Source organism: Melospiza melodia, chromosome Z (genome assembly GCF_035770615.1).
Source record: "Melospiza melodia melodia isolate bMelMel2 chromosome Z, bMelMel2.pri, whole genome shotgun sequence".
Taxonomy (NCBI): domain Eukaryota; kingdom Metazoa; phylum Chordata; class Aves; order Passeriformes; family Passerellidae; genus Melospiza; species Melospiza melodia.
This window is the reverse complement of record NC_086226.1, coordinates 35,454,888-35,469,449: the sequence shown is the minus strand read 5'-3', so window position 1 is coordinate 35,469,449 and position 14,562 is coordinate 35,454,888. Positions and strand designations below refer to the sequence as shown.

General features: G+C 46.1%; 1 protein-coding gene across 1 annotated transcript; it reads left to right on the top strand.

The window, feature by feature from the left end:
* Positions 1-10,733: 10,733 nt before the first annotated feature.
* Positions 10,734-13,900, top strand: HTR1A (5-hydroxytryptamine receptor 1A). Its single transcript, XM_063180653.1, has one exon. The coding sequence runs from the start codon at positions 10,861-10,863 to the stop codon at positions 12,097-12,099; it is 1,239 nt and encodes a 412-aa protein (XP_063036723.1). The 5' UTR covers positions 10,734-10,860; the 3' UTR covers positions 12,100-13,900.
* The last annotated feature ends 662 nt before the right edge of the window (positions 13,901-14,562 follow it).

Below are 14,562 nucleotides of genomic sequence, written 5' to 3'. Positions count from 1 at the left end.
TTGCCCAGCAGCAGATCCAGATGCCTCTTAAACAACTCCAGGGATGGTGACTCCACTCTCTCCCTGGGAAACTTACTCCAATGCCTGACCACCCTAATAGTGAAAAAATGTTTTCTAATATCTAATCTGAATCTCTCCTGTCTCAGCTTAATGTCATTTCGTCTAGACCTCTCACTGCAGCAATGTAGGAGAGACCTGGACATACCTTCCTTTCAGGGAATTCTAGAGAGCAGTGAGGTCCCCTCCTGCACTCGTGTCCTCTTCCTGAAACCAAACAAACCCAGCTCCCAGACAAACCCACACATTCAGCAAAAGACGGTGACACTCCTTGAGTCTCCTTTTGTCAACCATGCATTTATAGCAACCATTTTTATTTTTAAGTGTAACAGCCAAATCAAGTTGTAATTGGACCTTGTCCCTTCTAATCTTTTTCCTAGATGACCTCATGACATCCTTGTAGTTGTCCCAAGTCACCTTATCTTCCTTCTAGAGTCAAGAGATTCTCTTTTTTTCCTCACATTCCCACCTAAGCTCTCTACTTAATCAGGCTGCTCTTTTTCCCTGGTAACTTGTCTTCCTACACCTTGAGACAGACTGCTCCTGAATATTTCACAATTCCTTTTTAAAATATATTAGCCTTCCTGAACCCCTTTTCCTTCCAGGACTGACTCCCATGGGACTCTGTCAATCAATCTCCTAAACAGACCAAAGTCTGCCCACCAGAAATCCAAAGAGGAAGGTGCTCCTCTTTCCTACAGCCAATATTGAAACCTCCAACATTTCTGATGCTCTGAGCACTGAGCAGCACATCACCCATCTGTCCTCTGCTCACAAACAACAGGTCCAGCAGAGCACCTCCTTGCGTAAACTCATTTTCCAGTTGTATAAGGAGGTTCTCTTCCACACACTCCACGAACCTCCTGGATGCTTCCTCTCTGCTGTGCCGTATTTCCAGCAGATACGTGGCAAGCTGATGTCCCCCACGTGTTCAAGGGCTGGGGACTGTTCTGGCAGCTGCTTGCAGAGCTCCCCAAGTGCCCATTCTCCCCAGCTGGCTGCTCTGTAACAGAGCCCCTGCACACCTGCACCCTGCTGACCTTCCCCGGCCTTCCACCCTGAGGCTCTCAGCTGTCATCTTCATCCTCACCAAATTCAACACAAACAAAGCACTCCCTAACACACAGTGTTATCTCACCACTTCCCTCGCTTCACCTGTCTCTTCTAAAGAGTTTATGGCCATTCACTTCAGCTCCAGTAATGAGAGTCATCCCACTACATTTCCATAGTAGAAATCACCACAGAGGAGGATGCAGCTACACTTTAAAACATGAATCTCTAAATGAACATACAAAACTTGCATGAGTAAGAGAATTGGTAATTATTTTTTCTTGCAGTCCTCTGTTGTGTGTTTAGAGCCATATTAACCTGAATGATATTGCAGGCACAAAGAGTCATAAATTACATCTTCTGCAGTGCTTCTCTCTGTCACTGTCCTGCCATAAATACAAATAAATACAAGCAAATTTATCCCCATGGTGGCAATGTTAATCTGACATTAAGAAAAACAAAAACAATATCTGCATTTACGCAGGAACATTTTTTGTTTGAAAAACCTTAACAATATAATTACTCACTACAGTCTTGCACAAACCAAAATGGAGAATAAGCAAAATGCAATTGAATTCAAAGGTGAAATCATAATATTGGTTTCTTACTAAAACAGAATATAGTGCAGAAGAGGACTGATATAAAGTGAACAGTAAATGTGTGACTCCAGTGCTGATTTTCATGGAATTGTCTTTAGAAAAACCTAAGAATAACTTTGTCAGTTAATGAATAAACTACGTTTTTACTTAGTTTACGTAATCAGTGTTGAGTGGGGGAAAATAGAATGCCCCACAGGGGAAGAAATAAAGAGGCTTTTGCCATATTCCTTTGTTTTCTAAAGTAGATGGACAGAAACAGGTAAAACCTGGCATTTTACTCTCCCCTCTGGAGAAGTGGAAAGATAGAAATTAATTACTCCTTTCAGGGACATAACTCTACTCTTCTTTACAGTAATGCAATTGTGTATTGCACCAGACTACAAGTTAAAAAAAGCTCGTCTAGCCTTTCATGACTAACATAAAATTTGTCTTATCAAGAAAAACTGTGATGAACCTTGAGGGATACATGATGTACCGGATGCATAAAACATATCGTGACTCTTTTGTATGAATAGTCATTAAGAGAAAATTATTGGAGAGAATGGGTCTGGTTTATAAAAATTCTCATAACATCTTGTTTTCATGTTTCTTAGTTTTGTTTTTTTTTTTTTGTTTTTGTTTTTGTTGTTGGGTTTTTGTCGGTTTTGTTTTTGTTTCTGCTTTTGTTTTTATTCTTGTTTTTGTTCTTGTTTTTGATTTTTTTTTTAATAGTGGCAAAGGTACAGGTGCTACAGTGATGAGTTCCTTATGTAAGTGATTGGAGACAGTCTATAATCAAACTAGCAAGCTGCTAGCTTTGCAACTGAGTTCATTGCAATATGTGCCTATGGGCAAGATTTTAACTCTCAAAAAGCCTGCTTGTAGATTAAGATTCCTGAAAGTTTTAGCAAGATATTGCACTACACTTACACAGTTGTAATGTGCCATTCACAGAGTTTTGAGGGCCTTGAAATCTGATCTCATCTGCTCAGGTGAGATTAGAACCAAGGGACTCCTGATTAGGTGGTCTCAGTCTAAAAGAACCCATCAGTTTTTATTTATTTTGAACTTAACTGAGTGACAATAGAAACTATTAGGAAGGAGTTCAGATGACTCAGCTAGAAAGGGAATGCTGAATGTCTGTGGTAGGTGTGATAGAGGTCCTGAGAGAGCAGAAATTTTGCTTAGAGTTTAGGAATTTATAAAGCATGATTAATGGGATGGGAGATCAGAGGGGAAAACTAAAAATCTAACCCAAAAACATTGGGAAAGACTTAATGTCATCAAAGAACAGCATCAGCATCCAAGATAGAGCATGAAACCTCCCATACTCTTTTACTAGTGTTAAGATTTGATCAAATCTCACTTCAATGTAGCAGACAGGATCTGCATGGCTTATCTTGATAGCCAACTCACTCATTAGGTTATAAAATGTGTTACTCTCCTTGTGCTTCCAAGTGCCGTGACTAGCCAAAATAGCTGTTTGCCCACGTTGTATGGTTTCCTTTGCTGATCTCCTTTAAGTCCATCTGGTGAACAGAGTGGAAATGAGGTTGGGGGATGCTGGCCTGAGCCACTCATTGGTATCCTGGCCTTCTTCGCCATTTGTGTCCCTGGCCAACATAGGAGAGCCCACATTGCTGCTGGGATGAAGACATAGAACTGATTGTTTCCTAGCAACACTGAGGACACATCTAAGATCTGTTAGGACTCACAGACTGAGGTTTATTCTGAACTGGATTCATCCCATGCAAACACAATCAAGACAGGGTGGCAGTGCTGCCTTTCATCACTCTATACCCAAAGCCCTAGGATTTTTAAGACTGTTTGAAAATAGAGAGCAATTTCTTGAAGGAAAAAAAAAAATTCTCTGCTGATGGAATTGGTTAGCTGAACTGCTTTGGTAAGAACAGGCCAAGAAACACTCTTCTTAATATTGGATCATGGAAGGATTAAGGGGCTGCATGCTCAAGGTATCAACGTTTGTGGGTGTTTTTTGTGGGTCACTGAACTCCATTTGTTACATAGGAACACTGGGTGATTAACTTAACATGAAGCCTGCCAGTTAGCAGGGTGTTTAAAAGTTAATGAGCAGTAACAACGAATGAGCCCTCACAAACTGGCAGGGGATGCTGCTGAGGGGCATTTCTGCCTTACACTGTCCCTGGCTGTACACTCCAGCTGCCCCAAGCACGAGCATTTGTGCATGGCCCAGAGGTTGTACCAGGAAAACTCATAAAGAAAAAGAAGGCATCAGCAGCTGAATAATTCCTCAAGAGAACATTTACTTCCAGCAAAAAAACCCACAACTTTTCTCCCTGACAAGGCCCCAGATTCTTTGGAAACATGATGGTTTACTACAACGGTGCCAACTTATGCCCCAGGTAAAGGAGATTAATAGATCAGCAAAGACAATATCCTCATGGCCTTTGTCAATGTCACAGTCTGTGTGGGCCTCTTTAACTCCATGTGATTCATCTCTGTGTAGATAAAGCAAATTGCTTTTCATTTGAAAGGATAAAGTTAGTTTGCAAAGACTAGACATTTATTGTCTGTACATCAGCCCTATTTTCCCAAGCTGTATTTTTAAAATGATAGTATTATATTAATTTCAATGTGAGAAAATGGAAATTAAATCATAATAACATATGTATTTTTTAAACTGGCATGGACTAATATACTACTGAACTGTAGGCACTATTGCTGAGCTCCAGTCAGTGTGCATAAAATTTGAGAGTTTATCCTTTATAAGCAATAATTTTGAAATTCTAGCTTCTGTCTTTGTTGATAAGGAGCCAATGATGCCATGTAATTTACTTTTAATCTAACGTAGTACTGAAGTTCTGACATGATAAGAGCAGAAGAAGTCATCAGTTGTTATACCGGTAACTCAATTGCAAGATTCATATACCTTAACTTAGTTTTGGAAAATACTGATGAACTCATTTAGATTGGCCTGATAGTTAAAGATGAGGCCCATAGAGGTCTAGTTAAAGATGCTTTTTCATAACTTATTGTCCTTATAGAATAATTTTTTTTCTTTGTCTCCTCTGAAGTGAAATACTATACATATATAAAGATGGCAGGAATTATCTTTGCAATAAAATTCTTTAGAGAAAAAATCTCCTTTCACTAAAATTTATTTTAAAATCTTGTAATATTAATTGTTTTGAATTCATTCTCATTTAGAAGCTAGTCTTTTTTGGACAGAGGGCATGGGGTAGAGATAAAAAACAAAAAAAAAACTTGAATGTGTCTGCTAGAATGTGTCTGCTAAAATGTATGCATAAATAAAGTCACTAATGAGAGAAAAAACTAGAAATTATTACAAAACTTGGAATATATTGGCATTTCTAGTTTAAATAGTTATGCAAATAATATATAAAACCTGTGAAAATTGCCTAAGATCCAGAACACTCCTGTAAGTGGGTATGTATTTTCTGCAAATAGTTTGAACTAGTTTTGTATTTTGCTGTAAGATGAATGTGAATATTAAGTAAACACATTAAATAATCTTAATTAGCTATAAGGAAAAGTCAGATTTAACCAAGAAGTTCCTCAGTGCTAGTCAGCAATTTTAGAATTGTATATTGGATATTATTAAAATTATTTATTTTGCAAACATTGAGAAAATATGAATTGTGACTGAGTATTTTTAATTAGATCGCAAATATCAGAACACAGTTTTTAAAAAACCATTCAGGTAACATTCTGTATTCTTGGGACTGCATTGCACCACACTAAATTTGACATTAAAAAGAAAAGGTTTTTAATCAGCTCCTAATGCACCAGTTCTGTGCATTGCTGCCCTTTGCCTCTGACACGGGTGTGCTGATAAAAACCTCAGCAGAGCTGGAACATTGCTTTGTTCCCCACAGCATGATTAGAGATGACTAAGTAGATTCTCCCAGAGCTTCTCTGAAGTCAAACTCATTCTTTGCAGCTTTAGTATCAAGAATGTGCACAAATGGTTAAAAGATATTCTCACAGCTCTTCCTTCATCACAGGTGCAATGTGCTACAGAAGGGGCAACATAGAAAATGTAGCCTAAATTCAAGTTTTCACAAAATGTCAAAATTCTGAGAAGTCACCATAAACTAATGAAAACTTACATCCAAACAAACATGCTTGAAAGTCTCTCTACTTCACAGAGGGAGAATATGAAAGCAAATAGCTTCTAGAATTGATCTTATACTTCTAGACTTGCATAATATCTGCCCGATGATTTAGATAGCAAGCATCTCTGGTAACTGTTTCACTTCAGTGATATTGCTTGAATATACATAACCCTCATTTTAGATGAAATGTTTACCTTCTCTTCTATTACTTCCGAGAGTGCTAGCTGAAATGGATTATCCCCTTTTGTGAGCCCTGCTGAGTTATGCTGTAATTTTAGTTACTACTAAAATTGGCAGAGAAAGGCAAAAGTACCAAATAAATATGTGTGTATGTCATAAATAATTAGTATCTGTCTAATAAAAATGATGACCATAAGGTTGTAAGTAGTAAGGCAGTAAGTTTACTGTGAGGCAGCAGAATGGAAAGAGAATAGGATACAGGAACTTACCATCAGCCCACGGTTTTCTATTATGACAGTGTCAAGTGGTATAAATATGGTCAATACTATGGGAGAAAAAGATAGACAGACATTTCAGCATTCTGAGATGGTAGTTTTTCCTGTTTCTTACAAATTATTCCTCTGGGTTGACAGGCCCAGATTACTGATCTGCTTCTAAGTATGCAATAAAGAGGGAACAGAAATCTGACTGGCTTTGGTGCAGAGCCACCTGAAGCTGAAATAGCAGCATGTGAACCCAGCTGTGAACCCATCCTCGAGACATCCCAGAGCCATGGAGCAGCACTGCTGCTCAGACGTGTCTGGCATGGAGCTAACAGATCTTCCAGGCCTGACCTTGGGTGCCATTGTTGTGTGTTTGCAGAACTGGGATTGTTAAGGAGCAGCTTGAGAGATATCTCAGTACTTGGCAGCACTTAACTCAGCGCTGAAGCTAAGTGATGTGCTCATGCCGTAGCCTCTGTTAGACCCCAGGTGATTCTTACAGGACCACAGGAATGTCTCATTGCTGCACAGCTCCTAGTGGGCCATAGGTTGCCAGCTCTTAGCTGGCTGGACAGGGCTTCATGGGCAATTATCCAAGACATTTTCTTGCTCTAAAAGAGGAAAAAATATTAAAATGGCAAAAAGGTGATTAGAAGTTGAAAATTTATGCTTTCTTGTTGTGTTATTGTACTGGCTTTGCAGTGTATTTACTCTGACTAGACTAATTGTAGGATTCATTAATTCTTTATCCTGTTTAGAAGTACAAGTTTGACTACCCAGGATTTCACAAACTAGCTATATCCAGAGACAGGACACAGGGAACAGCTCTACTACTGATAGCAAAAGTCACTTAGTTTCCTAGCTGATTCATCTTGTGCACAAAGTCAGGACTAAACAGTTTACCAAATCTAGACTAATTTTACTCCAGAATAGCTTGGCTGAGAGCCATGGAGTTATGACACTAGCTTTGGCCTTAAGATTTTCAGTCATCTTCTAATATATTTTGGTTTTTTTACAGGAGAAAGCATAAACTTTTTAAACTACTGCAAAATATTTTGTGCTTTATGAAATGTGGGAGCAGATATCCTGAAGTGGATCTTATGGTGAAATGCATGTCCTTGTGTGAAGAGGATGTATTTAAATGATACAGCCACTTCAGACATTAAGTTCCTGTTTGCTTCTCTGTATTTTAAAGTTACAGCTGTTTTTCAGAAGGTTTTCAGCTGTGTGGAGTAGTAAGAATTCCTTTTGACTACACTTACAAGATGCCTGAATAGAAAATTCAAGAAGGTGCTATAGGTTACCTTCAGTTACACGCTTCCTTTCACCAGTCTGGAGCTTCTCTCACAGAAAACTGTACGCACTCTGTCAGTTTCCGTGACCTGAAATAATTAATTTCCTTCTCTCCCTAGGTTCTTGACCCTTTTATTTTGAAAGTATTACTGGAATATAATTTCTTGAATATCACAAATACTGTTTTTATCATGGTGAAAAGTTAAAAAAACAAACCCAAGGTTCATATCCTTTTCAAACCAAAGTGTAATACGCAACCACAGGAACAAAAAGTTGCGAGTGACTTCTGGCATTTCAGTTTTACTTTGACAAACAGGTAATCCAGTCATAGTCTGAGAGAATCAAGAATATGTAGCCTCTCCTTTTCTATTCTTGAAAAGTGTGGAATGAAATTGCTCAGAAAAGACTGTTTTGACACCATTGTTAATGCTTTTCTTTTTGTACTTACTGAAGACGCCCTTGTTTGCTGCAGCTGTATCTTAACTGAATAACATTAGTGTTTTATTTTGACTTTTTAAGGCTTGTTAAGTTTTCATTTACTCTCAGATCAGGTTGGATTGTATGAGGATATGGTTTTCCTTAAGAATTTCCCTAGGTACTTTACCTAGGTTATCTAAAGACATTAGGAAATCATTTAGTTGCTTAAAAGTTTTAGTGGAATTTTGGTCTTAAAATGCTTAGGATTAAAGACACTCTCAGATCAAAAGAGTGAATTTTCCCTTCTTCTACATCTTCCACCTCCTACTCTCTCCCCTTCATCCCCAGTTGCCTAAATTGCTTCTTAGTTTAATTCGGAGAGAAATGACCTTCAAACCCTGAAAAAAAATTTAAAAATTAAAGCAGATTTAAAATTTTTCAGTTGCAAAAGGACCCTGTCAACCTTTTCTCATTGAGTTTCTCGCCAAAATGTGTCTGGGATTGACTTCACTTGGCCATGTCAGCACACAACATTTCTGGAAACAGTTTCCCCAAGAGCCTGCGTCCCCTGTGGCTTTGAAATGCTAATTTCAAGATAATCTAATTAGGCTAATGACTTGTCCACCATCATACAAGAAAGTTGGGTGAAATTTCCCTGCCTCCTAGACTTGCATTTTTTTTTTATTTTATTTTATTTTATTTTATTTTATTTTATTTTATTTTATTTTATTTTATTTTATTTTATTTTATTTTATTTTATTTTATTTTATTTTATTTCATTTCATTTCCTTTTATTTTATTTTATTTTATTTTATTTTATTTTATTTTAGCTGATAGTAAACAGCAAGAAGCACAAACTTTGATTTCGAGGAAGGAAAACACTCTTGAAAGAGGTAGTTGCTTAGAAGTCAACCATGCCATGCATTTGAGTTGACATTAAAAAGAAAATAGGTGTTGATAGTGAAGCCGTAATGCATACTTATCTATCGATTACATTTCGTCTGTGTCTCAACAGCATTAAGTCTTCATTCAGTAGAACACGGACCTTGTAAATGTTAGTGCGAGACAAAAGGCATGCAAGGGTGCAGCTCTGATCTACTAATCCAGCTAATCTCCGTGCTTTGGTCATTCACAGAGGGGATCGCAAGCCCAGGGGCAGAGAATTGCAGTCTTGACCCCTCGTAAAAAGGAGCTGGCTGGAAACTGTCCAAGTGTTTTGAAGCTGCAAATTCAACTTGAATTGTTCACTGAGAGACGGTGAAGGACACCTGAAGCTGCGCAAAGCAGACTCTGTGAACCTCATCTCAAGTTTGATCAAGTTAGAATGAGAAAATCTTCCTGTTAAGCAGTTGTTTGGCTTTTTGCATTTACCGAACTTGATGGCAGAATTACAGAGCAGAATGAAAGATCGCTAAAAATACTGAGCTGGAAGACAGTAGAAAACCTATTACAGAGGTGTGTTGGAGAACTTTTGTTTGCCTTTCACGGAGAGTGAACCCTACAAACATCACCACTTTTTTTTTTTTTTTTTTTTTTTTTTTTTTTTTTTTTTTTTTGTAACAGATTCTTCCCAGGTTTGCAACTGTTAGTTCTATTTACTGGATAATAACTGAATTGTTTATGATATGCCAATCTGACACTCTTCATTTAAGATTATTCTCACTAATACATTTCTCACTTCACTTTCAGATACAGCGTTTCCCCTCCTATCGGACTGAACTACAACCTACAACGTTTTTTGTTTTGGGATTTCTTTAGTAATTTTTACTACTTCTTTTTGCTGCTGTCGCCGCTGTTACTCTCGTGAGAGGACAGTCGTTTCTCTAGCGTGCCGTACCGCAACTCGCCCGTCGGAAGGGCCGGGGGGCAACGCTGCCGTCCTGCGGGGAGCTGGGCGGGCGGGCCGGCAGCCGCAGGGCCGAGGGCACGAACCATCGCCAGCTGGGCTTCCATCGCTGCATCAGCGCTGATCAGCCGGAGCTGTACAGGGCCCGGGCTGCTCACGGGTCCCTCCCGCGCTCCCGCCCGGCCGGCGCCGCTCCCCGGGCAGCCTGGCAGCTCGCTGCGGCGGCCGGGCCGGGCCGGGCCGAGCCTCACGGCCTGGCCCGCCCTGTCCTGTCCTGCCCTGTCCCGCCCGGCCGAGCCCCGCAGCCGCGCCCTCGGGCGGGCAGCGCTGCCTGCAGGTGGCGATCGGCACCTCCAGAGCCGCCGGCCCCGGGCAGCCCGGGGAGCGCTGCCCCCGCCGCAGCGGCGGTGCCCGCTCGCAGAGTGCCCTGGGCCCTCCCCGCTCTGCGCTGCCCCCGGAGCTGGTCCTGAGGGGCAGCCCAGAGCCAGCGCTGCCGGGCGCGGAGCTGGGGAGCGATTTGTAAAGGGCGGAGGTTAGGAGTGGGGGGGGGGGGGGGGGGGGCGTAGGGAATTTATCTGCGGTGTCCCTGCAAACGACACGGGAATGACATGCGCCCACCCGACGATGGCGACCCAGCGAGCCCACCGCGGAAAGGGAGGAGGGGAGGGGGACGGGGAGAGGCGAGAGTAAGGAGGGAGGGAGGGCAGGGAGAAGCGAGGAGAGGCAGAGCAAGGGGGAGCAGCCCGGGTGAGCGGCGGAGCGAGGGGCAGAACTGGGCAAGCGGCGGCAGGAGGGCCGTCCCCGCCGTGCGGGGCTGCGCGCTGGGCAGGGGCGGCGGGGATGGGCGGGCGCGGGGCGGCTCCGCCAGCCGCCGTCCTCCGAGCTTCGGCCGCCTCCCGCCGCGCTATATAGGGGAGGGAGGGGTGGTGGATCGGGGGGTGCCCGGCGTGGCGAAACCGCACGGGGCGCCGATGCCTCCTGCCAGGGGAGCGCACAAGTGACCGGCATCTCTTCCCATGTCTGTCTCCTGAAGCGATCCCCCCCCACCCCCCGCCGGCATGGATGTGGCCAACAATACTACCTCCCCAGCGCGCTCCCCCGAGGGGACAAGCGGCCCCGGCCTCGCCGAGATGACCCTGGGCTACCAGGTGCTGACCTCCCTGCTCCTGGGCACGCTTATCCTGTGCGCCGTGAGCGGCAACGCCTGCGTGATCGCAGCCATCGCCCTGGAGCGCTCCCTGCAAACCGTGGCCAACTATTTGATCGGCTCGCTGGCCGTGACCGACCTCATGGTGTCCGTGCTGGTGCTGCCCATGGCGGCCCTCTACCAGGTGCTGAACAAGTGGACGCTGGGGCAGGTCACCTGCGACATCTTCATCTCCCTGGACGTGCTTTGCTGCACCTCGTCTATCCTGCACCTGTGCGCCATCGCTTTGGACAGGTACTGGGCCATCACGGACCCCATTGACTATGTGAACAAGCGAACTCCCCGGCGGGCGGCCGTGCTCATCAGCCTGACCTGGCTTATCGGCTTCTTGATATCCATCCCGCCCATGCTGGGCTGGAGGACGCCGGAGGACCGCTCGAACCCCGACGCCTGCACCATCAGCAAGGACCACGGGTACACCATCTACTCCACCTTCGGCGCCTTCTACATTCCGCTTCTTCTCATGCTGGTGCTCTACGGTCGCATCTTCAAGGCGGCACGCTTTAGGATCCGCAAGACAGTAAAGAAAGCAGAGAAGAAAAAAATCGCCGACACCTGCCTCACCCTCTCTCCGGCCACCGCGAAGAAAGGCAACGGGGAACCCGGCAAGGGCTGGCGGCGGACTGTAGAGCCCAAGCCCGGCGCTTGTGTCAACGGCGCGGTGCGGCAGGGCCAGGACGGGACCGCCCTGGAGATCATCGAGGTCCAGCACTGCAACAGTTCCTCCAAGACTCACCTGCCGCTGCCCAGCGAGGCGTGCGGCTCCCCACCGCCGCCCTCTTTCGAGAGGCGCAACGAGAAGAACACGGAAGCCAAACGCAGAATGGCTCTGTCCCGGGAGAGGAAGACTGTCAAGACCCTGGGCATCATTATGGGCACCTTTATCCTCTGCTGGCTGCCGTTCTTCATCGTGGCCCTGGTCCTGCCCTTTTGTGACAGTAAGTGCTACATGCCCGAGTGGCTGGGGGCAGTGATCAACTGGCTGGGCTACTCCAACTCCCTTCTCAACCCCATTATCTATGCCTATTTCAACAAAGACTTCCAAAGTGCTTTTAAGAAAATTATCAAGTGCAAATTTTGCCGGCAGTGAAGCCCGCCACTCCGGGACGGGGCAATGGGATCCCGTTACTTCCCCCCGCGCCTGCCCCGAGCCGCAGTGTACCCCCTCCCAGCCCCTGCACACCCTCGCCAAGGGCGGGGGATCCGGCACCCCGCTCCCTCGCTTGGCGCCCGCCGGACAAGCCCTGCGGGCACGGCGGGGCTCGGTGGGAACGACCGGGGACGCCCGGCCCGGGAGGGCTCCGCGGCCGCCCTCGTCCCTCCCGGCGCTCCCGCCTCCCTCCCACTCTCCATCATTCTGGGTAGACTTAGGGTTTGCAGGTCGTTGCTTGTGGTGGCTGTAAACCATAGTGTCTGCCCGAGTAGCATCGGTAAAACAAAACCACCCTATGCAGGAAACCGCCGTGTCGGGGATTATTCTTGGATTTACGAGGCGACGGCAGTGGACTGGGTCCGACCTCGGTCTGGGGGTGTGAGTATGGAGGCTGAAGGCGACTCCTCGAGCCGAGGAAGGAGCTTTGGGCGCGTTGTTTCCCTGTTTGTGAAACCCTCAAGTGGATGTTCTTGGGGGAAAACCGCCCGTGTTTAGTAACCTTGAAAAGTACTTACAGCAACGTCCCCGTCTGTGTTACGTGTGCCTGACAGCCATCCTGGTATGCTAGGACCTGCCAGTTCACCGGGGTTCCCTTTGTTACAACACAGGGAAATTATGGGACTTAAAACCCCAACCGCACGCCTCATTATATATGGAGATTTATGGGGATTATTTTTTTTAAATGCCTTGGACCGAGTGTTTCCCAGCAAGGAAAGGCTTGGCGCCATGCGACTGTCCCTGAGTACACCGCGCGCGCAACGGCACAGGGAGTGTAAGCAGCCTGTGAAGTAGCGTTTCTTTCTCTTTTTTCCTCTTTTTTTTTTTTTTTTTTTTCCCTTCCTTAAGCTGCTTGAAAGTTTCTCCTGAGACGTTGCAGTTGCTTCGGAGTCAGTCAGCTGCGGCACATTTGCTCGGGAGGAAAAAAAAAAAAAAAAACGAAAAAGAAAAAAAAAAAGAAAGACAAACAACAACAAAACGATCCAAACCTATCGACCAAAACATTGCCATGTGCTCCGTGGCAGTAGGGGAGGGGCCGAGAGCAACAACCAGCGGCAGTCGCAGGTGGGGAAAAGCAGCATCTCGCCGCAGACTGGGAAGGGACAGGCTCTTTCCTCCTCCGGGCGAGCCCTGGCGGGGGTAAGCACGACCTTCCAATGTGAGAAGGTCTGAGAGCCACGGCGAGAAGCAGGCAGTGTCCTGAGGGCTCTCCTTGCTGACCTGGCCGGTCCCCGGGACGGCTCTGCAAGCCTCCGTCCGCAAAGAGTACCCCCTGTGCCGCTAGCCCCGCTGCTCGGTCCCGGGAAGCCCGGTGTACTTGCCCTTCCCCGCCTGCCCGGGGCTGGGGCAGGGCCGCCTGCCCGCCGCAAAGCCCCCCTGCCCCTCCGCTGCCCCCGCCTTTCCCTCCGGCTGCGGCCGGGAGCCGGGCTCGCCTTCGGCCCGGGAAGGAGGGAAAGGCGCCGGGCCGGACACCGGCACTGGGCCGGCTGCCGCTCACCCCTGCGACGGGTCGCCTGGAATGAATGCTTGACCAAATATATATATATATATATATACATATATATATTTTTCCTGTTTATTTTTGTGCAATCCGTGTTGCTTGTAAGTAAAAGGGAATGTGAAATATGTGTGTCACGTGAATGTAAGTGTCCAGTAATTTCTGAACTTCAACCGCTTACATTAAACGAAAATAGTGCTTTTGACAACCCTCGATATGTAGCTGGTTTTCTGAAAATCTTATTTGGCCTCATTTTCGCAATTAAAGTGATCTTTGATCTTATCTCTTCTTTGATCACTCCTAACCACACGCGTCCTAGATGTTCTCCAAGTGTCGGAGTGTCAGAGGAGTTAGCCTAGAGCGATTAGGGGGACGAAACTTCTCCGGAGTACTCACTCAGGCGCCCGGTGACTTTGGGAGCGCGGCGCTCCGCGGGTGGGCCTGGGCAGAGGCGGGGCAAGGAGCGGGGCAAGGAGCGCCCGTGAGCGCCGGCGGTGCGGGGGGATTGCTGCTGCTGCGACCAGCGCAGGAGGGGCTTGCTCCTCCCAGGGAATCCTTCCTTGAATCCTGCCGACTTCACCTCGGCTCCTCCACGTTTTGCCTTTTTCCAAATAATTTTTTTCTTCGTAAAGCTTCCTGCAAACTCCGCGGCAGCGCTCTCAGCTGGGACTGCGTGGCCGCCCCCCGGTCCCGCATGACAGACAGACAGACAGACAGACAGACAGACAGACAGACCGCGCAGTGTCCCCGCTGCTCCGCGGGGCTGGCTCCTGGCTGCGCGGCGGGATGGGACGGGACAGGGCCACCCGACTTCGCGGAGAGCCGCAGGACCTGGAAGCGCGGTACAGAGACGGGGCAACCAGAGGGGTGCCCCTTCCGAGCTCGCTATACCCGCTGGGCCCGCC

Coding starts and splice junctions, on each gene's coding strand:
- HTR1A (XM_063180653.1), top strand. CDS start 10,861: ATGGATGTGGCCAACAATACTACCTCCCCAGCGCGCTCCCCCGAGGGG.